General features: G+C 41.2%; 1 protein-coding gene across 2 annotated transcripts; it reads left to right on the top strand.

The window, feature by feature from the left end:
* Positions 1 to 1914: 1914 nt before the first annotated feature.
* asap3 (ArfGAP with SH3 domain, ankyrin repeat and PH domain 3) lies at positions 1915 to 26004 on the top strand. 2 transcript variants are annotated; one of them, XM_062439975.1, is made up of 26 exons: positions 1915 to 2238; positions 5634 to 5706; positions 8106 to 8251; positions 9875 to 9949; positions 11444 to 11493; positions 12122 to 12245; positions 13173 to 13258; positions 13603 to 13678; positions 14811 to 14897; positions 15229 to 15338; positions 16121 to 16190; positions 16302 to 16389; positions 16704 to 16752; positions 17562 to 17728; positions 17850 to 17983; positions 18152 to 18243; positions 18359 to 18539; positions 19562 to 19647; positions 19754 to 19869; positions 19964 to 20031; positions 21011 to 21118; positions 21292 to 21517; positions 21886 to 22174; positions 22282 to 22492; positions 22657 to 22788; positions 22929 to 26004. In XM_062439975.1, exons 1-26 carry the CDS (start codon positions 2113 to 2115, stop codon positions 23001 to 23003), a joined length of 3045 nt encoding a protein of 1014 aa, XP_062295959.1. In that variant the 5' UTR covers positions 1915 to 2112; the 3' UTR covers positions 23004 to 26004. The 2 variants fall into 2 exon arrangements, with proteins under 2 accessions (XP_062295959.1, XP_062295960.1); XM_062439976.1 differs by having other exon boundaries at positions 22657 to 22784.

The raw sequence follows: 26004 nt of genomic DNA on the forward strand, positions 1-26004 counted from the left end.
TCCCCATTTCTTTTCTGCATGTCCCCTGTCCCTGTCCTATATGTTAGTGCATCGCCTGAGCAGACTGGTTTGCTCAGATTTACAATAGGACCCAGGCTGGAAGGCTGGAAGGCTGGCAGACGCACAAAGGCTCTGCTTCTTTACTAGGGGCCGCAAAGAAACTGAAGGAGGGTATTGTTGGGACAAAGCAAGCCTCTGCATTACATCAGCCCAGACATGCTTGTACAAAATGAGTGCATGCAAAATGGGCATGCAGACACACATATGCTGCACATACAGTATATTACAATAACAGACACCTGCATGTATTTGTGCAATCATTTTATATCCATCTGTATCTATTTTCCCTTTTCTCTCATTGAAGTTCTCTCTTACACAGGCATTCAGCACAAACAATGAGTGAATGAGGCCCTGGTAAAATGGGTCAGCAATTTTCTTAATGATTAATAAGGTTGAATATAGAGTTTTCCAGCTTTTCCTCTGGAGACTTCATTGCATATTTTAAATGGCACATTGCCTTAACATTCAGGGGAAAACATGAGGGGTCATGAGGGGTATTGTATGGTCTCCCAGTGAATTTTTACTTTGTGCTTCCAGAGGAACATGTTTAATTACGTGTTACTCTTTAAAGCTTTCACTTTAAAAATTGCTTGTGTCTGTGTGGGTACATGTGCATGGGAAGGTACAACACAAAGATATCTTTTGCTGTGTATGTGTGCATTTGCTAAGTGAAGGACTTGCAACACAAAAAGGAGTTTGTCTTATCTTTGTGAATATAAACACAGCACCACTGTGAGCATGCACAGTTAACACACAACCACTATTCTCTACTATTCACTGAATGACAGTAATAAGTAGTCACAGAGAACAAATAAAACCCTTTTACCACACACTAAGTCTATTTTCTGCTCAAGGCAACCTCAAGTTGCATATAGAGCTGGGTTTAATTTTCCCTTTATGAAGATAATGTTGGCAAATGTGTGGTTTTGAGGGGAAACCAAAGGGAGCCACTATATTTGACGCTGCTTCTGAAAATCACCCATCTACACGTCATAGTGTATTATATTACTGCTCTCCCTGAGGCAAAGGTTCAGTGATACACCTCCTTTCATTGAATTGACAGGCTTGACAGTCCCAGGCATGCAGGAGATATAGTTAATGCTCTTCACACAACACAAAGTCTTGTTTTTTCCACCTCTCTGATGCACTCTTTCCTTTCACTCTGTCAGATGATTACAGGAGAAGGTCAGTGAGGAGGGGCTTCAGAAGTCTTCCATCAACATGCTTTCATCACATGAAAAGGAAGAGGAAACAGATTTGGATCCTCAACCAAGAGGATCAAGGTGCAAGTACCCCATGAGGCTTCACACCTTCAAACTCCTGATTAAAGAACTGTGCACATAAAATGATCTTCTTGAATTTCACAACTGCACAGATGTGGTTGAGATGTGATAAACGTGTGATATAATGTGTTTGACATGTTTAAATTGTGCAGAAACCTATAATCTGAGTACTTAACAGAAAAATACTCATTTTTAAACCATGAAATATTCGGTAAAACTGGAGACGGCATAGTTCTCTTCTTAATATGCCTCAGTGCAATACTCTCACTCAGCACCATCACCTCATCCATTGACATTCCTCTCCTTTAGTGAAGTCTGTGAATGAGGCATTCTGCATATCCATGGCGACCATACTGCAGACTCTCTTGAGTTTGCATAGAAATGAGAGGTAAGAATGAAAGAGACGGAGGGGGGGACACACATACACACTCTTTTCTCTCTACGCAGTGTGTGCCAGAAAGCACAAACATTCCCACGTGATGATGGAGTTTGCTCCCTCCCTCGCTGGGCGCACAATAGCGCGCTGGCGCACCTCTACGCGCACACATTCACAGTCGAGTCTAAACTCGGTCAGAGCTCAGGTCAGGTTTTAGACAACTTTCCACTTAGAAAACGCTGTTTTATGAGCTAAACACTCTGAGGATTACAGTTTCCACACAGAGGAGGAGGAGATGGCTGCGACGTTTACTTCAAATGGGAATTAAATACGCGCTTGAAACTTTTGCTTACTTTTCTCCTCAGTGATTGTCGGACAGTTTTCTTTCCAAACATGCCGGAGAGAATAAGCATTTCGGACTTTGTGATCCTGACAAACGAGGATCTGTCTTCGCCGGGGACGTCAAGTTTTCAGTCCAGAATGAGCGACTGTCGGAACACAGTTTCAATCGTGGAGGAGGTGAGAAAGAGAGGGAGGCAGACTGGCGGGCAGTGCAGAGAAACACGCACCTTTTGTCTGTTTACCTGGCCATAATGTCAACCATATGCGTGTGGCTCAGACTGAATAATAAGAGCTTTCCACTCACCTTGAGACTAGCTTACTTTTAGCTGACAGCTTTGGCTGAGGTTTCACAGCAGGGCAGGCAGAGTAAAGATGAAAGACCTTTTTTGGGTTAACATTTTCCTTCCTTTTCTTGTTCAGCATAGTTTCCAGGTGAGCACAGATGTGCCCCTGCTTTTTTACAAGGCAGTAACTGAATTCCCAAAGTTGCTATACAAAACTCGCAAATTGCAAAGAATGGGTGTGCAAAAATGCAGGTGCAAGTGCAAGAAAAAAAAAGATCAGCATAAACTTAGTGTTTTGGGGAAACTTGCACATGTCTGTGGTGTGTTGATTTGTGGGTGACCAGGATTGTTTTACCTGCTGTTAGGACAGGGGATTTAGATTCAAGTGCAGGTTGGTAGTTCATAAGTTTGTTTGCACCATTTTCATAAAATCGGATCCACAAAACTGGTTATTGGCTTTAGCATTGCTTGTCAGTTTGTGTGTGTGTGTGTGTGTGTGTGTGTGTGTGTGTGTGTGTGTGTGTGTGTGTGTGTGTGTGTGTGTGTGTGTGTGTGTGTGTGTGGTGGCTGCTGCAAGTGTACTGCCTTCAGGAAAGGTTGGATGTCAGCATGCATTGTGATTTCAGTGCTCGTTGGCATGGTCCAGCAGAAAAGAAGAAAGGTTACATGTTGCACACAGAGTTTACTTGGCTTTGTCTTCCATCTCATGGAAATCAAATGGGACACACACATAACACACACACACCAGAAAGAAGTGTGGCCTTTTTAATAGAAAAAAAGACTGCACTTGTGAGTAACTGTGCATGCGCACATGTTTGCAAGCATGTCAATGAAGGCCAGTTTGTCTGTTTGAACTGGCACTTTGGCTCAAGGCCTGTATAAGGTCTTTCTCCGTGTGTGTGCACGCTTGTGTTTGTTTGAAATCTGTTCTCCCAAAGCTTCTCGGGCAAAGGAGGAAACACAGGGAGGCTGCCATGAACTCTGCCATAAAACAAATAATCCAAGTGTGCATACAAAGCAATCCTTCCTTGTCTGTTTTCCTTGTGACAAAACTCATCCACTGTAGCTCAAGATGGATTTCTGCATTCAGTTCACATTAGGTTGAATCATCATGGTTTTGCAGTTACAAATTGAGATATTGAGATAAATTAGATATTCACCATGTGGAAAAAATTATACCGTTTATAATGCAGTGGTTGCTCCACAGCAATAATTAATTAATTAATGTCCCTAGCTCGGGTATCCTCATGCTATTAAATGATGGGATCCAACTGATACTTCACCTCCTAATGCAGGGAGTCCAATAAAGCGTATCAGACATGAAAGGTCTTCAGTCTTTAGATTTTTCAGGCTAGAAACCGTGGCTGTTGAGCATAAATGGAGTAGTGTCCAGGTTTTATAAAGAGACTAGTCTTAGGCAGCTGTCTGATGTATTTATCTTGGGCTAATGTCCTTATTTATGACCATGACACACTGGAAAATACATAGCTGGAATAGCTGCTCTGGGGAGGGACATGTTGGAATCCTACACATGTCCACACAGACAGACAGACGCGCACACAAATGTAAATCCTTGTATAGAGAGATATATTGTTATTCTGTTTAGACTGTTCAGCACGGCAGGCTTGATTAATAGCTGAGGTAATGTGTGGGCATGATTGTGGTTAATGGCGGCAGGCAGGGAGACAGAAACATCATTTAACCACACACACACTCGGCTACTTGTTACTTATTACTTCTGATTAGAGACAACGATAAAGGGAGAGAGACGGGGATAAGGAACGGTTTCATTTACTATAGCTGTAAGCTGTAGTTGGATTCATGTCAATCCCAGCAACAGTCTTAGAAACAGATGTTAAATTTTTCTAAATGATGAACATGTTGATACAAAATATTGTAGGTTTTCATGCAGATAAGTGTTTCATCATGCCCAGTTGATTTGGTAAATAAGGATCAGATATCAGCTCGTCATGAAATATTAAACTCTGCTGCCAGCAGTCCCACACACGCCCTGACAGCAGGTGTACACAGCCACACATACAGGCACAAACAGACACCATAGTGTCTCAACATCAGCAGACTTTCAGGTGGAGCTTATTACCTTTTCTAGAATGGATGTGTGTCTATGTTTACGTTTCTGCTTGTTTGACAGTTTGTGTCTCGACTGATAGGTGGATTTGTTTGCCCATTTGTGTGTCCTTGTGCTCGGATTGATTTTACAAAATTCAACAAACACAACCTGTTTTGTTGGCCTGCACCAGCTTGTTTCCACCGTGTTTCCAGCTTACCAAGCAGAGGAAACTACAGCAGTAGCAGCAGAAGCAGCACTGGTCGCCAGTAGCTCCCAACTCTAGTCTCCATTAAATCACACCATTCATTGTCTGCAGTTGCATAACACCCACATCGCCTTTTAATTAGGGAGCTAACACTTTGGGAGTGGACTTGACCAGGAAGGACTGTGGTGTGTAAACAACACCATCTAACAAGGCAGAGTCTCTGTTAAGTCAAGATTACTGACTCATTAAAGCTATTTCTAGTGGCTATTTCTGACGTAGGTGGAGTACCACATGTCTAGCTCAGTGAAACAAGTGGCCTGTGTGAGGAAAATAAAGAAGATGTAGTTTCAGACCTTGTTGATTCGGAAGAGGTTGATGTTCCAAATACAATAAAGCCAATTGACTGCCTGCATCTGTTTGTGAGGAAGGCTTTCTTCCTGTTGTAAAACCCCAGTCTGGTGTCAATGTGAGAAAGTGTTGTTTGAACCTGAAAAGTGATAGTCAGACAGACAGGCGAACTAAATGTTGTGGCATCATTCGGGCCTGTACATGATAATGCAAGACAGATGATGGTGTTGCTTGCAAGTGCTTACTCACCTGTTCGCCTTAGTCACACACCGTGAGAAAATGAAGCATGCAAACACAGGGACACTGTGAGAAAAGTAAAGCACACTGACAAACATCAGCATAAGTCTCTCATTCCTCATTCTCTGGATGTATAAGGCCAAATCAACAAACCAGATGGTTGTATTGGATTTACAGGATTTGTTTACCTTGCTCAGTCTTTCAGATGTTTTATTTACTGTATTATAGATGATGGACACTCCCATCAGTTTGTGTTATTTGTAAATGCTTTCTCAACTGGATTTCCAGAAAAAAGTGAATGGGAAGATGGCCATTATAAAAGTATATATTCCCTGGTACCAAGAGCTGATTAATTTCAAGTTGAATCATGTTTATTGAAATTGGATTTTAATTTGAGATACCTGTCCTTGTCCCACGTTTTTTGCAGTCTCTTGAGATGGACCACACAACTCTACAGAAGATGAAGAAGATGATCAAAGCTATCCACACATCTGGACTCAGTAAGTGTCATAATGTCAAAGACTATAGTCTCATTCATAAAATACATAACTAGATTTACAACAGTCCCAACTCAAGTTTTAGTTACTAGCCTGTTCTGGAGCTTTTAACTTGATCACACGGTTTCCTCAGTGGATGGAGTTTGCGTATTTGTCATGGGGGTAGATATGTTGACATGCATGTTCCGTAGCTGTTACGGTTTCATTCAAAGCAATAGCATTTCTCATACATGTTGACTGTAAGTTAAACATCAAAGTTCATTCCTGACTTTAAAAAAAGTAGTTTGACATGAGAATCCCAGCTTTCAGGAGTTGTAATCAGTGCATGGACCATTTGATACATGGAGAAAGTTCAGGGAAAAGCTAGTAAATGCACCGACCTGTAGTTGGGACTATTATGTCAAGCTATTACTGTATCTCCACAGTTAAGAATAAACTTTCTTGCGTAACACATTAATCTACAACATTTGACCTCTGATAAGAAGCGAAGAAGGATGTATCTCCCCACAAATGAAGCATGTCAACACAGCAGCCAGTTTTTAACTAAAGGTCAGCCTCTATTATGGCAGGATGAGCTGATAGGGGAGCCTCCACATAATTAATTGCACAAGCCTAGTTTAGATGACATCATCAAGCTAGTGTGGGCCGTGGTGTTTATGAGTGAGGCCCCTTGTTATGGCACCAGGGTGCGTGGGTAGATGGGTGATTGTGTTTATATTCATACAATGCGGATGGTTTTGTGGTGCATGTGTGTGTGCCTGTGTGTGTGCCAACGAAGTGTTCAGTTTACAGTGACCTGACCGAACTGTGGGTTTACTGCGTAAATGTTTTATGAGTGTGTGTCATGTCGGTCCACGTCACCAAATCTTGCCATCGATCTCTCAGATGTGAACATGCATAAGATGTGAGTGCTCACCTCAAAAATGTGGGGGAGAAACTGAAGAACTGCACAACATATCCTGAAGTTGTTTTTCTGAACTCGCTTACAAAGCCTGCTTCCCATTTCAAGGCTTCAACTCATAGTTTTGAGCAAAAATGAGTCAGAGAGCCAGCTGCCTAGAATTAGGCAACCAGATATGGTCAGCAGAAGTATAGTAGTTGGAGAGAAATGCTTAGTGATTATTCTCTCTCCGTCCCTTTTTCTTCCTCAGTGTCTAAGTAAAATCATGTGGGTTAGTTCCAGTAATAAGATGATGGGAGCCCGGCCCCTTCATTCATTATGTTGCTGAACCCCTTAATCAGTCTGTGTGTTAATCATGGATCGACAGTCACCACACACACAACAGAGTCATACGCCCCCTCCTTCCTCAAACAGGTCTGATGGCCCTTTACTTTATTGCACATGCAAAAACTCACACACACATACATACTGAGATACTCTTTTCTTTCGTTCTCCTCCCATAAACCGCTAAGCACCACTTTTTTGCCAAGATGCTGTGGCTTGTGCTGTGAGTGTGTGTGTGTGTGTGTGTGTGTTCTGGCAGAGGAATGAAAGAGCTGAGTTGCTCTGCTGGCATCTAGTAGTTAAAGGTCAGCTGTAAATCATCCTCAGAGCTCTTCTGTGACTCAGCTGTTTGTTGTTTGATAGATGCATGTATGTTATTTGGTGCAGTACAATACTTGATGCTAGACCATGCAGCCAAAGGGACTCAGCGTTCCTTCTGCCCCCTTGACTTCTCCTCCTGCAGCTTATCTACATTCTTTCCTTAAATTCACAATTTTGCTCTCATACAAAATGTTCTACTTTTGCCTCTCAGCCAGTTAATGCAAGTCTGTCTCCCAGCCATGGCCAGTTCACCATTCTGTGTTTGCCTTAAAGAGTGGAAACTGGCACAGAAAACACTAACTAACAGTGCTCTTTCTGCTTGTGTATGTTTAGTCTGCTATGGGCACTTCTGCGGAAGTTTGGTTCATATGTTCCTTTAAATTATTAGACCACAACGACCAACAAAATGTTCCATCTTAACCTTAATGTCTGGGTTTCTTAAAGTCACCTGAGGCATTTCCATATGACATTCTTTTGTAGTTGTTAATCAGGTGCACATTTTTGTCAGAACATGTTGTTAACACAATGTAAACCATTCTGGTGCCAGTCCGAGTTCAGACTTTTTCCATCAGCCTTTCCACTGAAATTCAGCAGCCTGAAAGTCCACTAAGGTCATGACCCTTGGAATAGTGTTAGGGAAACATGGGTCTCTATATGTTTGCCCGTACCCTGCACCAGGATGGGTGGAAACCAGTGCCAGTGCTAATTTATCCCACATGTGTGTCTTGTTAAAATAGTTTCACTGCAATGGGGCAGGTCAGTCTTCCCTTTTTCTGATTTTCTGCACATTTAACTTAAGTCACTTTTTACTGTCTATGTCTACACCGACTCTGTGTGCATGTGTGTTGTTTTTCAGACCATGCAGAGATCAAGGAACAGTATCTTGAGGTGCTGGAGAACATGGGGAATAGCCACCTGACCCAAGACAACAACGAAGTCTCCACAGGCTTCCTCAACCTAGCCGTGTTCACCAGAGAGGTCACAGCCCTCTTCAAAAATCTGGTGAGAAAAGAGGAGAAGCATTTGGAGACAATGGGGAAGGGAAAGGGAAAGAAGACAGGTTTCCTCAAATTAGCTGTCTTAACTACAAAGTTCACCACGCACACAAAACCTTGTGAGACATGAGGGAGATTCGATGGAAATAAAAAACAAAACAAAAACAGGAAAGACAAGCCTCCAAAATCCCCGAATGATGAGGCGAAATTTTTGAGAAGTTATAAATAAATCAGCTAAATTTAAATAGTGTTTATGCAACACAGCAGCAGGTGTCAGAACCCCAAATCTGCCTGAATAAGATGTCGTATGTGTTTGTTAATTGGGTCAGTCTGAAAAGTGTGTGTGCACCCGCATGCATGCATGAAAGCATGGAGGGAGGGTGTTTTCAACAGCTGCACACTCACGCCTCTTGACTCCAAAAGCTGAAGTACTCCGGAACCCTCCCACTGATAGTTTCTATGGCGATGATAATTCATCCCAGACCTCCATGTGTGAGTCAACACACACACCGTCTCGTCTCATACCCCTTCCCTCCAATGTGTCAATCAAGACCTCACAGGGGACTACAGGCCTTACAGATGTGAAGAGGAAGTGGGTCCAAAAGGCTAACAGTAGTGTGATTTAATGTGTGTGTGTGTGTGTGTGTGTGTGTGTGTGTGTGTGTGTGTGTGTGTGTGTGTGTGTGTGTGTGTGTGTGTGTGTGTGTGTGTGTGTGTGTGTGTGTGTGTGTGTGTGTGTGTGTGTGTGTGTGTGTGTGTGTGTGTGTGTGTGTGTGTGTGTGTGTGTGTGTGTGTGAGTGAGAGAGAGACTATGTGCACTGTCCCACTGTCTGAGTGTTAATACAGGTATGCGTACATTGATCCGTGTCATCTGTACATGTGTTGACACTTTAGGGAGTAGGTATTTCTCTGCCTCTGTGTATTATCCATTAGTTAACTAAGCTTTATGGATGCCAACTAAAACAAGTCTCAAAGCCTCTGTGTCAATATATCAAGGTCAGCACAGCAGCCAGCTCACGGAAGTAGGTTTTGGAAGTAGCTCTTGATATTATTTATATCAAGAGCAGGGTACAGCTTTGTCATCCACAAGGATCCATGGAAAGACTGCAGGGACAATGATGAACCAAGGTGTATAAGGACAGGAGATTATGGATAATGTATGTTGCATGCCTAAGTAAAGATGTAATGTATTTCCTAAAGGGAATTAAACGGTAGTTATGTATCACTGTAAAGCACAACCTGTTGAACTGTGCTGTTTTTTGTGATTCATTCTCCCCAGATCCCCGATAGACTCCATCCAATTAATTTCAACTTCCTCTTTACTATACACAAATAATAATAGAAGACATTGCATCATGCTCCCACTTGGATCCAAAAATCGTATTTTTTTATTATTAATTACTTTCCAGTGTTTTCTTGACTCGATGACTCACCGGTTCAAAATGACTGAATCACCATGTTTTTAAGGTTATCCACATTCATTCCCAGAAATGTAAGTCCATAGGGAGATAAGACTGTAAAACATATGAGTTTGCCTGCAGGAGATAAGGACCTCTTGTAATGTTAGGTGGGATGTTTTTAACTCTCTCAACTTCTTCCTAACCCTAACCCTTACTTTCGCTTTCTTTAGGTGCAAAATCTGAACAACATCATGGCTTTTCCTTTGGAAAATGTTCTGAAGTCAGAGCTACGGGACAGCAGATTAGTAAGTCTAATTTTCAGTACATATTAATAAAAGACATATAAAACCTTTGTTGAATTAACTATGACGACAAGTTGTTTTCATTGTCTTGTTTTCGGACTGAGAGAATACAGTACCTCAAATCTACCCATACGTTTTTTCTTCATTGTCCAGTTTATATCAAATTGGACAGTTCAGTTTTAATTTGAACTTGAACAGTACGGAAACCAACTTTGCTCAATTTTGAGTACACCAGTATGTACACACAACTAAATTATGAGAAACGATTCTTAGGGCGTACTCACACTAGGCAATCGTACCGTGCCCAAGCACGTTTGCCCCCTAAAATCCGGATTATTTGGCTAGTGTGAGTGCAAGTGTACCGTGCTTGAGTACGGTACACTTCCCTGGTACGGTACGCTTGGAAGAGGTGTGCTTAGGCACGGTACACTTGGTAAAAGGCAACACTAGCTGAGCCCTGGTCATTTCACAAGCAACACTAAATGCAACGTGGAGACATTATGCATATATGGGTTCCCAATCCAACCATTTTTTGTGTATTATTGTATCATTATTAAGGCAAAAGAAGTCCATTTATGACCATCGACATTATAATGAAAAGGCTATAGGCTTAATATTAGTTTGCATCCAGCGTGCTGCGTGGACTTCATTACATCTGCTGCACCGCTGCTACCACAAGTATGAAATGGTAAGTTTATTGTCTGTGACTGTGACCTTCATAAAAGTAATATTTTACAAATCTGCATTATATAAACTAACGAAATTCGTTAAAGTAAGTCATTTGGCGACTTCTAAGTCATTAAACAAAGTCTTACTTTTACTGGCATAAAGAGTTGAAGAGTTGAGTCTTTTTTACACAAGTATCTAGTACTGCATACTACTTGGATGTCTGTGTTTTTAGATGTTGACTTTAATGTCACAATGTAAAATCAGTTTTAGGGTGAATTTACTCTTTACATACTAGATAATGATTTCTGTCTATTTTGTAGACATATTTGAGTCCACTAGGATATTGGATAAGATCAGGCTGTTTATGCAGATTAATGAATAAGACTGTGCTACGTTCTGATACCAAACAGATCTTGCCCAGTATTTGGCCTTTTGATTTCTCATGGCAACAGACTTGTGAGTAATAACAGACTAATGCTATTGTAAGCTCCTGTCTCTGCCCTGTCTTTAAAACAGCTGATTGGACAGGTGAATGTTGCTGTAACTGCTACTAAAAAATCCTGTTTAACCAGATAGCAGACTAGTTGGCTTAATATGAGTAATCATGTTAATTCGCAATAACTGTCTGGTTCCAGATAATTCCTATTACCATAAGGCAGTGCTGTAAAATACTTCTTCGACTGACTCAGGACTATTTTATTAATCATAATCTCCTGTTTTCTTTTCTCTTTTTTCTCTTCCCTCCCCTTCTCCTGTTTTCTCTTCTCTACTCCTCTTTTTTCCTTTTCTTTCCTTCTTTTCTCCTATTTTCTCTCCTCTTCTCTACAGGAGCTCAAGAAACAGATGGAGAAGAGTTGGAAGGAGTATGACATAAAAATGTGATTAACCATATTGTTATACTTATTTGTGCGTCACCATCCCAGTTCTTGTTTGTGTGGTGTGTTATTATAATCCTGCTCTTCGTTTACAAACCTCAATGCTTTCATGAGAGATGAACATCCTAAAACAGATGTGAATACTTAAGGAGCATCGCGCCACACATTTACAGCTCTTGCTAGTCTTAGTAGGTCACAGAAGTCAGTGTAACATTGGAGGTTAACAGGATAATAGTTTATTCCCCATGGCCATACTCCATTTTACCGCTATGAAATAAAACTGAGGCGCTTGCACTTTGCAGCCATCGGTTGATTTCATTCTGAAAGTGGTTTAAAGTGTTTTATAATGTTGTAAGGAGATTTCAGCCCTCCCATATTATATTTTTTGTATCTAACTTCCTTGCCCCCTTCTACTTTATAAGAAGTGTGAATGAGTTAGTGGGGAAAAAAGTTTGTGGTAGGAAGAAGCAGAGCAACACTCCAAATGCTCAAATAGTTAGTCATTACTGCAAGAAAGTTACTCACATAGTTAAAACAACCTGATGCACATTGTAAAAATGAGTACATATGTATGGATGATAAGTCCTTCATTCTTTTTTTTCTGTCTTTCCTTCTTTCCATCCCCCATTAGAGGGAAGCTGGAGAAGGAGAGGAAGGAGAAGACCAGGCAGCTGGGGCTGATCAGGACAGAGGGATCAGATGGAGGCGAGGACATGGAGAGAGAGAGACGGACCTTTCAGCTGCAAATGTGTGAGGTGGGGGATTAGTGCCAGTTAAAATACCAGACCCAAACACCTTTCGCATACCTGAGGTGGGCTTGATATAGTTCTCATAGGTGGTCTGCCTTGTAGATTCCATATTCCAACCATGGTCAACTTGATGGCCAGGGTTGATCCCTTTTGTGTCTGTCCAGAAGTTCCTTTAATGAAAAAAATATGTTTAAGAAAGTCAAACATGATTCTATCTGGGTAAGTCTTGCAGTTGTGCTGGGTCATATACATTAGAACGTGCAGTTCAAAAGATGATGAAACTGTTTTATGACCGACACCTGAAAGATTTCTTGTGAAATGCACTGGCAGTGCTGCTATACACACAGGTTGTGTAGTCTCAACTGAGTACACTAATGCACATTCAGTTGGTGAAAACCTTGAGAATAGAGGGTCCAATTCTGACTGAGACCAGCTGTTTAGATGAAGAGGAGAGGCAAGGAAAATGGAATTTTGTCTTGCAACCCCACCCCTCCATCTTTCTGTCTTATCCCCCCCCATAAATATATATATATATATATATATATATATATATATATATATATATGTATGTATATTAAGACTAAGGACAGGATGGAAATTATTCATAATTAAGTGACTACTGTGTGTGTTTTCATATTTTTTAAATAATTACTTTTTCCAGTTTCCCTTTTCAAGGTTCAATGACTGGCTGGAGTGTTGAAATAAGGCACATGACCTTTGAAACAATGTGGAGCAGTGTCCTAAAAAAGCAAATAGCCACATACTACAAAACATATTCAGATCAGGATATTAAAGATGTGTAGTTTAGGTGACCATTTAATTATGGGTACAAAAAATGCCACATTTTCATATACAGGCTTCAGATACTGTCTTCTCTACAGAGAACAAGTAGTTCTGTAGCTGTTGTTTAACCTTCTGTGTTTATGCTTTCAGTATCTTTTGAAGATCCAGGAGCTGAAGGTGCGTCAGGGCCCTGATCTTCTCCAGAGCCTCATCAAATATTTCCAGGCCCAGCTCAGGTCAGTCTCAGCCAAAATCACCTTGTGAAATACGAACAAGAAAAGAACAAAACATATATGCAGTTTTGACTTCTTCTTGGCCTTAAAAGCATTTAGATTTGGTTGTACCTCATGGTTTTAGCAAGGGACTTTGAATAATAGTTGCGGTTCTTTGGTCTTTACTTCCTTTTGCACGCTATTATTACCATTGTTAACCATTTACCAATTTTAATCATTCCAAGGGTTTTATGTGGGAACCGAGCTGCTTATACAGCTTCAGCATGTGATGTTTTGCTTGGTGCACACTAGGATGTTTGGGCTGAAGAACCATCATGACTCAGCATTTGGTCTTTTTCTCATCTCAGTTTTTTTCAGGACGGCTTAAAAGCTGCAGAGAATCTTGCTCCCTTTATCGAGAAGCTTGCTGCCTCTGTTCACACGGTAAATACAGAAACTGCTGCTGGTTTGTCTGTTTACCTGCATTATACACAGTCAGTGTTTATAGGGTTAAGTCATTTTATGTCTTTAAACAATAATGTTATTATTCAGCTTTGTTATGAACTCAGTGAAGTATTTGACATGATGAGGGGATGACAGGCTGACTCAGCCTCATGTTGTACAGTCGTACACATGCACGTACATATTGATGTTATCATACCCTCAATCCACCCCACACACACAGTTTTCCCTAATTTGTCTCTCGTTCAGTCACAACAATCCAGGAAGCACTTACAGGAAAGATTTGACTGTGAATCACATGGTGTTTTAATACTTCATATTGCACTGTTTCAGTGTTACTTTTTCACAACTGCCAAAACCTCAGCCTCTCCCTCTCTGAACCCTACCCTCCCCCTCCCCCTAGCTGAACCCACAGACAGAGACTGTTATTGGAGTCTGTTCCCATAAATGCTTCCTCTATTTCCAAAAGATGAAACTGAAAGGATCCCTCATTTTCAATTTTTCCCTAGTGCACACCTATTTCTCCAACCACTCAAGACTGGTTTCCAATCTGTACAGAATTTGCCTTTCTGGATAGAGCACTGGAAACAGGCTGTAAACTGTGATGTTGGGAACGTTAGAGGTTTTTCTGGTTCTGCATGGGCAGACCAGATACTTGTTCAGACATGCCAGACCTCAGCCTCTGGAAGGGAGACAAAATCTGTGTTATAGATCCCAGGAAAAGAGCTGAAATATTTCAGTTAAACTGATGTATTTTAATTCAGAAAAGGCACAACCTCCTAGGACAACACACCCCAGTTCTGAGCTCTGTTCTGCATTATTTAGACCATTACAAAAAGCTCTGATGTATTGTCATTCCACACCCAGTTCTAGGAAACAAACCAAGAAAACAGTGCATATGATATAATAAACATGGGAAAACACTAAGACATACTGTTCTTCCAACTAGTTGCGTTTTATTACTGAATAAATAGATTTTTTTGATGTGTGTGTGTGTGTGTGTGTGTGTGTGTGTGTGTGTGTGTGTGTGTGTGTGTGTGTGTGTGTGTGTGTGTGTGTGTGTGTGTGTGTGTGTGTGTGTGTGTGTGTGTGTGTGTGTGTGTGTGTATTGTAGGTGCGTCTGGACCAGGACGAAGAGGTGAAACAACTCACTCAGTTGAGGGATTCTCTTCGATTGCTTCTGCAAGTGGAGGGAAAAGAGGTATTCTTATTCGTAATGCAACATTAATAACCTTGTATATATTGTATACAGTACCCGTCAAACAGGTGTGTCAAAACATTTGACTGGTCCAAAGTACCTGGAGTTCACACACTGTAGAAGATACTGTCTTCAGTTATACTGCAACAAAATAGAGACAAAACCTGTGTTGCCCAAAAAAGTCCAGGAGGATATTTGGTTAAACTGCTATTTGATACCATCAGATTACTTTCTCTTTGTTTTAAATCCTCATCATCTGCCAAGTAGTCTGCAGAGAATGAGGACTGGCAGCAAACCTTTGAAGTGAAGACCTAAATCTCTGTTTGTATCCCAGGAGTACTTGAACAGGAAGAACTCTGGCAACGGGTATAGTATCCACCAACCGCAGGGCAACAAGAAGTACGGGACAGAGAAATCTGGCTTCCTGCTCAAGAAGAGTGATGGGTGTGTAAAAACATTAGTTCCAGTTTCCAGGTGTCATGTTACAAGCAGTTGTAACATAAAATTCATCAAAACTTAAAAATTGAGTGTAAAACAATACTTAAATGTGTACTTTCCATGCTACTTAATAATTGTCTGGAAAAAAATGCTTATTAACATCAAAATGTGCAGAATGTGAGGGTTAGCTGTTGATATTTCAATAAATTGCAACAATTTTAAAGTGACGAACACAATTCACTATCACTATTGAAGGTAGGATCATTTAGAGCTGGTTGAGTAGTAAGGCATGAGGAGAGCAGGACAGGGGGACTCAAACGTCAATCTAGCCCAGCTGGTCTCCATTATTATAGATGAAGATTCAAGCAGGGGCCCCTCCTGTGGAACTTATTGGCAGACTGACTTGCTGAGCCGATCCAACTTTTACGTCATGGGCACACACACACACACACACACACACACACACACACACACACACACACACACACACACACGTGCAGATCTAGATTACAGTGTGATAAGTAAGGGGGATGTGGTTCAGTAGGGCGAATGGGAGACAGGAGGAGAGTAAACTTTCCTGAGGCCACTGACACGAAACAGAACATTTTACCTGATTCAGTCAAGATAATGAAAACAAGAATGGAGCACTGTGAATAATTTGGGCCAGTGTAGATGACCATTACTCAAACCAAGGGTATATCACTTATTGCACTGTGAAGAAATGATCAAGGTCAGCATAGTTTTCTAAGTAGTATAATGTGTTTGAAATATTTATTTTTATCCTGCAGGATCAGAAAGGTGTGGCAAAAGAGGAAATGTGGAGTCAAATTTGGCTGCTTGACCATCTCCCACAGTACGGTGAGGATTAATTATTGACACTGCCCACATGAAATGAAAGTGCATTTGTCAATTGAATTTTACCAAAAATCTTCAATACATGCTGACATGAGCGTGTGTGTTTGTCTTCAGATCAATCGACCGCCGGCCAAATTGAACCTCCTGACCTGTCAAGTGCGGCCAGACCCAGAGGACAGGAGGACCTTTGACCTGGTCACTCGTAGGTTCATTCCTTACATTTGACCCCTACACTTTACCCTCAACATATTATCATTAAAGACTCCTGAAGAGTCATCTGCAGTGCAGCTGTGTGGCTTAGTTGGTGCTCTCATTAAAAAATTCCTTATGATTAATCTAAACTGTTGTGAAGTGAAACAGAGGTGATTATTTGCTTCATGCTTGTTTAACACCATCAGTAGTCATGCTACCCTTATTTCATATCTCTCACATCAAGAATTAAATCTGCTTTCTTCAGTTTTTTAATTTTTCAAGATCTCACAACAGTATCTCACCACCATTTTTCTTTCACCACAGATAATCGGACATACCATTTCCAGGCAGAAGACGAGCAGGAATGTGTGATGTAAGCATTGAAACTACTGTAGGTTTCACATCAGCTTTATTTACTTCCTTATCTCTTTTATTTTCCCATTGTGTAAGGATCAGCTAAGACTGCACTCAGAAAGAAAAGAGTTGCAACACTTATAATTAAGTAGAAAGATTAAGATTGCTTAGTTAAAGGGAGGAGTATATAATTGGATGGTGTGTGCAGTGAAAAAAAGCAGATCTGACAATGGACAAAAAGCGAGAAAAACTAAAAGATGCTTAAAGAAAAAGTTGTCCTCTAGGAGACCCCTGGTCCAGCTGGTGTTGGGTGGGACTTCTCTGTAGCCACAGACGGCAAGCAAGGGAACTTTCTGTGTGGTAATGTGGGGATGAAGGGGAGTGCATGTGGGGTTTTTCTGTCCCGTACCCTTCCCTTGTGTGTGGGCCTCCTGGCTGATGCTTTGATGTGATGTGCTTTGTGAGTTTGAGGACAGATGGAACTGGAAATAGTTTGTACGGAAAAGTACCGGGTCTTCAGAAATGAAAGATGTGAGGTTCAGTATGAGTCTTGGTGGTGAGAACACATGAAGTTGAGAAAGTGAGAATGATGATAAATTATGACTACACAACTGAGCAAAAACACATGCAAACCACATGGTGGATTACTTTTGATCTGCAAAGAGAAAGACTGACATGATTGATCCTCTGGTTTCCCCAGGTGCAACAACTTCTCTGCGGCTTTCCCCTCCAAAAGAGCAATTATGAAATGTGAAAATTTGGAAAACTAATAACTTTTTTGGTGGTTCAGTTAACTGTGTATTGTATGTATATTTGCTTCCACTTCAGCTGGGTGTCAGTGCTGCAGAACAGCAAGGAGGAGGCCCTAAACACAGCCTTAGTAGGGGATCAGCTCCACCTCCAAGACAGCGGGCTCCAGGAACTTTCCCGAGCCATCATAGCTGAGCTTCGACACATGCCAGGAAATGAGGCCTGCGCTGACTGTGGAGCCCCAGGTCAGCCAGTGAATGATTATGTTGGAATACAATATGGAAATATATCACAATTTAAGCAAGCAATTTTAGATAGGCATGTGTTTCTAATAGTCTTTTGACTTTTTTGCTTTGTTTAACTTAGATCCAACATGGCTGTCAACAAATCTGGGCATCCTGACCTGTATAGAGTGCTCAGGGATCCATAGAGAGCTGGGTGTTCACTACTCCAGGATCCAGTCTCTCACATTGGACCTACTGAGCACCTCTGAACTATTGGTACTAAATGCACCCATAGAAACACACTGTACACACACACACACACAAACAGACACACAGGGTTGGTGGATTCTCAAAAGTCGGGATTGCCCAATTACAGAACTTATGTAACTGTCTGCCTTTCATTGAAATGCCTTCATCTCACATCTTTGTGGCTGTGTGTCACAGTTGGCTGTCAGTATTGGCAACACCCGATTCAATGACATCATGGAGGCGGGCCTTCCAAATGACACTGTCAAACCATTGCCACAAAGTGACATGTGAGTCTTTTTAGTTTTTAAATGAACAATTTCATCCTTTAACCACCAGTTGACAACAAAGTCATTTTTACCGTTATTGTATTTTTTCATTAAAACATGTTTCTTTCGCAACCAGGAATGCAAGAAAGGAGTACATTGTGGCAAAGTACGCTGAGCGTCGTTATGTTCTGCGCAAAGAGGAATCGGATCCTGGCCGGCTATATGACGCTGTGAGGAGTCGAGACCTCACTTCTCTTCTGCAGCTCTATGCTGAGGGAGCAGACCTGGCAAAACCACTCGTACTACCTGCTGAACAGGTGAATATACAGACATTTACAGCTGCAAGTGGATTTACACACAGACATTTCTCCCTGAACTATGACCTGTCAGGGTGTATGAGTGTGGATGAATGGGTGTAATAAACCCCCCTTCATTTTGTGACAAATTGGCTGGTCACCCGGCTTGTTTAAAAGCTCCACATGCTTTTGTGAGATGTCTCAAAGAGCTTCAAACTTGTTCCTCACGCTTAAAAACAGCAGCTGAAATGGCAAAAAATAGATAATCTCCTTAAAAGTTAAAAAAATGTCACAACATACTGTATGTAGGAGGTGTGCGGATAGTTACAGTATGTGAAGTATGTGTTAATTGTCCTCCTGTGTGCATGGTTCATGTGGGTGGGTAGTCGGAGGCCCTCCCATCTCTTTTGGCCTTTAATCCTGTCTTTCTCTCTCCTCATTCTCTCATTTAGTTTTCCCCACCTCTGCTGTCTCCTAAAGTCTCCCTCCCTCCAACGCTTCATCCTCTTGTCTTTTATCATATTCTACCCTCCTGTCATAAACTTCCTGCTCAGCATAAGCAGTTTGTGTGCCTAACACAGCTGACATCCGTGCGTGCGAGTGTGTATATGTGTATGTTTGTTTGTGTTGGTTGGCCCTCGTTTATTATTCCAGCTTTTAGGTCAGAGTTCACGTCTCTTGAGAACAAGTGAGACAAGCTCATTGAATTACGCATGCAATTCTCTGCTTTTCTCCTGATTGTTTTTCTTTCTTTCTTCTTGTTTTGCACTTCACATAAACACAGAATGCTTAAAGCTGTAGGGACGTTCACACAATATAGATGAATTGTTGCAAGAAACCTCTGATATAAGCTTCACTGTAGTCTTACATTGGCATTCTGGTAACATGTCTTTAGGCCTAGATACAAAATAGAAACGTTACTCCAGTAACTGACAGTAAAAAAGTAGATTCTAAAGGCGAAAATGTTTTGCACAGATGGAATATCTCTTTGAGGTTGAACAGTTTGGCCTTACTTGTACTCTTTATTTTTATCACTCTTTAAGGGGATCAAAGAGACGGCTCTCCATCTTGCTGTGCGTATAGAAGAAAGAAGCTCTCTTGCGCTGGTGGATTTCCTTTGCCAGAACAGGTCAGACACTGACAAGTTGTCAAGTATGATCCATACCATATCCTTTGATAGGCTTGTTCTCTTTTAGTAAAGTTTGACATCCTCCATATGTATGTTCACTCTATAGCAACTGTCTGGAGAAGAGAACAGCAGAAGGAAACACAGCTCTCCACTACAGTGTCCAACATCACAAGCCCGAATCTCTAAAGTTGCTTCTAAAAGCAAAAGCAGCCCTACACACAGGTACCTTTTAATCTTTAACCATGTACTCCATTTCTTTTTCAATTTCTGCAATCAGGAATTTGTTAAACCTCTCATTCTTTTACTTTACCTACAGTGAACTCTGCAGGAGAGACTGCCCTTGATATCGCCAGGAGGCTGCAGCACATGCAGTGTGTTGAGCTGGTGAGAACTTCACTTTCCCTCTTTTAATTCAACTTTGTAAATGTTTTAATTCATACATTCACAGAGTGCACACAGCCAGGAGGTAAGTTCAGCTGAGGAATCAAGTTTGCAACATTAAAATACCCACCACAAAGTAATCTCAAAAAAACAAAACAGGACAGTTTCCATAGCTGGAAATACTACCTTAAAACAACTCCCTGTGCAGCAAAGCTTGGCTAAGGACTCAGTCACAGAACAAGGAATCCTACTCTCATCAAGTCCCAGAGTGTATCATTTATAAACTGGTTTTATTTTCTTACCGGCCATCTGCCCTCCTGCATCAGGCCTGCCTTGTGTAATATCCTGTTTTATTGTGCACAAGGTTGTTTTTATAGTCCTAGTTTTATAGTCTTGTTCTGTAGAATCTAAGAAAGGTTACACAAGTAAGATCATTTAAAATGTGCCATCTTCCTAATAGACACAATTAATTAAATTTGATCTTGAGGTGACTGTTCATCCAAAAACTGCATTTATATCTTCCAGTGGTTTCATTTGACCATCTCAGCTTTCTGAAAATAGTTTCTCATTTTCACTTTTTGAAACTTTCCCTAATTTGAAAATTGTCATCTGCTTAACCCAAAGTCACATTTATGTGACTCAAGTGATTTCCCCCTAAACTGCATGGCTGACCATAATATACAGTTTCCATTGACTCATTCATGTGTTGATCTTAAAAGCTCTGACAGCTAATATGTGACATTAAAATATGTGTACTTTCTTCTGCCTCAAACCAAAAAACTGCAACCCAAGCACAGCCCACAAGCAGAAAAAAACAAGAAAACTCTGACTAAACCAGAAAAGCTATTAAAGTGTTAGTTGGTCAAAGCTTATCACAAAGTACACAGTTACTGCATCATAGCCGATCCTGGCTATTATATGTGTAGTACTGGATACGTGTAATGTGAGTGTTTTTGCTTATGTGTGTGTGTGTGTGTTTTAGTTGGAGCTGGCTCAGAGTGGGAAATTCAACTCTCAGATACACGTAGAGTTCATGTGGGAGACTCAGTCTCAGGAGTTCTATGACAGTGAGGATGACCTGGATGAGAAGGTAAACATCACACCCACCCAGCCGATCTCATTACTGACTTTATCTCTCATCCAAAAATGCCTGTGGATAATTTTGAGAGGTATATTATAGGGGTTTTCCAATCTAGAAATGAACAAAAAAACTGAGGAGTAACTAGAGACATTAACTTTGTGCTTCCTCCCACTCTCTTCCAGGTGAGCCCATTACCAAAAAACCGATCCCCTCTGTCCTCAAATGGAGGTGGTGGAACTTCCTTTGCCCGCTGGAGCATGGCTAATTGTGCCAATGGTAATGCTGGTAGCAGGCCTTGTCAGACGTATGAAAACCTAGACTTCCTATACAGAAATCCTCCAGCCAACAGTGCCCCCTCTGGATTATCAATGCCACCACCACCACTGCCTGCTAAATCCATACAGAGAGGTAAACTGGGTCTGTATTATTAAAGCCTTCTATCCTTACCACTCCTCTTTTATCTCAGTTGAACCTTTACTCGTCACAACTGTTGACAACAAAGTAATTTAAAGTAAGTAAAAGAAATCTGATATCAGTAACAGGTATTTAGTTATTGAAGTGAATGTTGTATTATATAGTCATGGTACAATTTGCACATTAAGCTTGGATGAAGTAAAACACGTGAAAATCGAGTGTAAAAAATGTATGGTGCCAGTTCAAATAAAAGATTGAAGCTCTGTATCACACTTGTTTTAGAATTAAAGGGATGACTTTAAAAAAAACTACATACAGTGCTGCTTTTGTTCTACCTTTTCACTTCTTTTTTCCCTCTACAGGTCGCTCAGACCCCCAGATCTCCGTCACAACACAGGAAGGAAACCCCTTTCCGAGACGCAGCTCTAACCCGGCCTCCCACTCCTCCAGTCCCCAGACACAGGCAAGACACAGCCCTCCTTCACCCAACACAGATAACCATGGCCAAGGGGGAAGACCACCTAGGTCTCCCCACGGACAGGGAGGTCTGTTCAGGGGACAGAAGCAGACCTGGGAGGGTCAACCTGGTGCTAGTTCTGCATCTCAAAGCATCACGCCAGCATCTTCTCAGAACCACATAGGGCCTGTTAGGTAAGAGAGCACAGCTAAAGTTTGTGTACACAACTGTGTTAATAACTATCTCAGTTTGTGTCAGTATTAACATGTGTGTCTTCATGTGACTTCTGCACCCTTTCCAGTTCAGAGAAGACCACATCCTACCGTAGGACCAGTAGTGGAGGAGGCAGCCAGGGGAAGTGTGGCGTGTTGTCTCCCAGCTGTGTGGGCAGCCAGGAGGAGCTGTACTGCAGTTTGCTGGGGAATAGTCCAGGCCTCGCGTTAACTCCCACTCCAGCCCAGTCATCCTCATCTGCTGTGACGTCTGCCCCACGACCCCGCAGGAACGCCATGGTACAACCACACAGAAACATCTTTTTATTGTGTTCAGTCCTCCATGTCTTCAATTTGAGAGCACTTTTTTTTCTCTGGGGATTCAGAGAAAGTCTTGTGAAATTTCACAGTCAGTATAAATTTGCTGGTGACGCACTGAGAAATATATTACATGTCTCCTCCAGGTTTCTGGCAGCAGGCCCCATCAGAAGCGTGTCAAGGCTTTAGTAGACTGCAGGGCCGTCAGCTCTGAGCAGCTTGCCTTTTTCAAAGATGAGATCATTGTGGTCACGGCCACTAATGACTCCCACTGGTGGGTAAGTGCAACTACAATTCTTTGATTTCAGTACAGTACTTCTTCCATTGCTCTTCCTGTCACACTGAAAAATTCCACATTAACTTGCGTTGTCAAATACATAACATAAACTTTTCATATTTGTTTTTTATATCCTAACAGGTTGGTCACATAGAGGGGGACCAATCCAGGAATGGGTCCTTTCCTGTCAACTATGTACACAAACTGACAGACTGAGGGGACATGGACATATGAAGGTACCTTGTGGTATCATACCAGAGGAACTGAACCAGCATGGGATGCTTATTGGAATATTATTACCATCACAAAGTAGATTTGATCTACAGGAGAAGACTGTTCTATTCTTCAGGATCTAACTTGGATTTACTCGAATTCAGACTGATTGTTTTTGGAGCAAATTCAGAATACTTCCACATGAGGATATACCAGCCAAGGAAACCTGAGGATATAACTGACACTGTTTTAGGGATTTATACCCTTTAACATTTTCTCTTGCTGGAAACCAACAAGGGAGCAGAAGGTTTGGACAGCCCCATGAAGCCTATAATTCCAAGGACAGTACTTCCCTTGTTGATATATCCTTGGTTTTCTGTCTGCAACATATTTTTCTAGTTGTCTAAACCCTGAATCACTATTAATAGGTACAAATGCATTTGTGGTTGGGGTAGAAATTGCTCTCATGTCAACTTGACCATTAATCACACATTTGTATTGCAGATTGTTTATGTTGGATCTGTTCTTAGAGACAAAACGTACCTGCAGGGCAAATCCCTTTAAGGCACTTTAAACTCATTCCGAAGATATCTTCTGAAGACTTGGCAGAGCTGTAAATGTGTACAAAGCCAGCTGCTATATAAGGATATAGCTGCTTCTTCTTCTGAATGGAAACTGGCTAGCCATTTAAATCACAGTGTACTGAGACTTGGATGTGAGTTTCAAACCTGTCCAGTGTCTGTTACTGCCAGTCTTGGGACTCTGAAAAGTGGCGTTGTGCCTGCCAGTCTGTCTCCCTACAAAAACGCCAGGCGTCTGCCCAGGATCCAGATCTGAAACTTTAGCTCAACCATCTTGATTCTGGGCACAACTCTCTGGCTTCAAGGATAGGGGAGGATCCAGTTTCTCCAGGCTCCAGGCATCTGTCTCCGGAGAACCTGGAATAACGACATTGTGTTGGGAAAAAAAGACTCTCAGTTCTACCAGGAAATGGCACTTAAAGAGGGCTTGTTAGTAACAGCACCCCACTGCAGTAATTTGTTCAGTGAACACACATTTACTGTAGGCACGTGTGTATCACACCAGATACACACAAGCACACTTGCACTTACTGAACACGAAGAGTAGTTTCCAGGATTTAGAAACCTTAAGGGAAGAAAGGGGAGTCTGGATGTGACTGTTCCTTTTTTATACTAGTAACACAAATGCAACACATTTCACAGCAATTACACACAATTTGTTGTACATACTTGTCTAAAAATGTCCCCTGATGTACATAACTCCTGCTTTTTCATCTGTTCTGCATTTTAAAGGATTGTGTTATTACAGATAGCGTCACCAGATGTTGTTAATTTGATGTCATGTCTCTTCTTTTCTGCATTAGTAGCAGTTTGAATAGCTGTCAGAGGGTGAAACGCTCACTGTATTTAGAAAAGAAGATGTCTCATTAAACTGAAAACAAACACTGATGTGACAGTGATAAGTAAAGGGGGGCAGGCAGCAGGTGTTCCCTTCCTTTTAATAATTCCTCGGTTTACACAAACTAACGAGAATTGTCCTTGCTTGTCAGTTTCTGCGGATATTATCTTGTTACAATGTTGATGAATAAGCAAACAAAGCCTTAGACTGGTGTGTCATCAGATGAATGTGAGACAGTAAATGTAAATACTGTAAGTAGAAATCTGTCAAATGTAATCAGTAGCAAATTAGCTCATTTTAGTGAGTTTGTAATATACACATTAAATATGTTTAATAAAGGAGCATACAGTTTTAAAGTGTAAATTAGGTGATATCTTTCTGTACCTGGCGTCAGTAGAGCTGACTAATGTAGTGTGGCTGGCTCAAAGCCTCAGATCAATCCAGTCCAAAGGTACTGAGTGTTTTATTCTCAATGCAAGCACACATTGCTTAAATAATTAAGTACGTTTGGCACTGGGCAAGCACAAACATATTCCTTAGTAATGTGTATTATATAACTCTGTGTGACAGGAGTTTTGCAGACAATACTACCTTCTGCAGACTTATACTGCACAGTATGTTGAAAAATACAAATTTACATTTTCGTACGGCAAGAAATGGATTGCAATTTAGCAGAATTTAACAGTGCTGGCATGAATGTAATTGCAAGTACACACAAGTATACCCAGTGCAGGTTACCCAAGTATTACAATTCAAAATCCATGAATTCAAACTCATATATTAGCTTTAATTACATACCAATGAAATGTAAGACTGCCTTACTTTCTTCTTTCAAAAGAAAAGCCATAAGACGGTAAGACCTGTAAGACTATTTCAAAATTTAGGAGCTTTAGCAGGGCGTTGCTGACAAAAACACCCACAGTAAATAACAATTAAAATGCTCTGGTATTGAACTTAACAACTGGTTCCCATGTATATACATTTTAACAGTTGCATTTGCACTTCTCGCTGTCATTTTCTGATGTCCTCCCATCTTTTTCATTGTGATACCCATTATGCCTCCCTAAAACTATCCCTCCATCCATCTCTCTTGGCAGCTTTCCCTGCAGCTCTCTGTCCTTCCAGCCTCATTTCGTCTCCATCCGGATGTTACTTAGCCCTGACCCTGTGTCCCAGAGCCAGGATGATGAAATTCCAACCTGTCACTTACATAACAGTCCACCTTGCTAACAGCCAGGATAATGATGCTGCTATTCTCTTTTTCATGCACACCCATATGACCCCATTGGCCTGCATGTGTGTACTAATGTATACAAGAAGCACTCTCTGTCAAATGCTACTCCTTAAATACACTGTATAGTAAATGTATTCACTAATGCTCTCATCCATTATGTGTTTATATCTGCACACACAGACACTAGACACAGTAACACAGATATATTTAATGTTATGTACACACTGTGGAATATAATAGTAATCCATGAAATGCCTTTACTAATCTCTGGGCTCCGGGTGGAGAAGAAGTGTGGCTTGGGTCCATTATTAGCTTTTTTTTTTTTTTTTTTTTTTTTTTTTGTGGTCTGTA

This window comes from Scomber scombrus, chromosome 19 (genome assembly GCF_963691925.1).
Source record: "Scomber scombrus chromosome 19, fScoSco1.1, whole genome shotgun sequence".
In the NCBI taxonomy this organism is placed as follows: Eukaryota; Metazoa; Chordata; class Actinopteri; order Scombriformes; family Scombridae; genus Scomber; species Scomber scombrus.

Bases quoted from the DNA above. Each gene is read 5' to 3' on its own strand.
- asap3 (XM_062439975.1), top strand. From the start codon at position 2,113: ATGCCGGAGAGAATAAGCATTTCGGACTTTGTGATCCTGACAAACGAG. The intron at 8,252-9,874 runs GTGAGAAAAGAG...CGCTTTCTTTAG, and splicing joins CAGCCCTCTTCAAAAATCTG to GTGCAAAATCTGAACAACAT. The intron at 13,259-13,602 runs GTCAGTCTCAGC...TTCTCATCTCAG, and splicing joins TATTTCCAGGCCCAGCTCAG to TTTTTTTCAGGACGGCTTAA.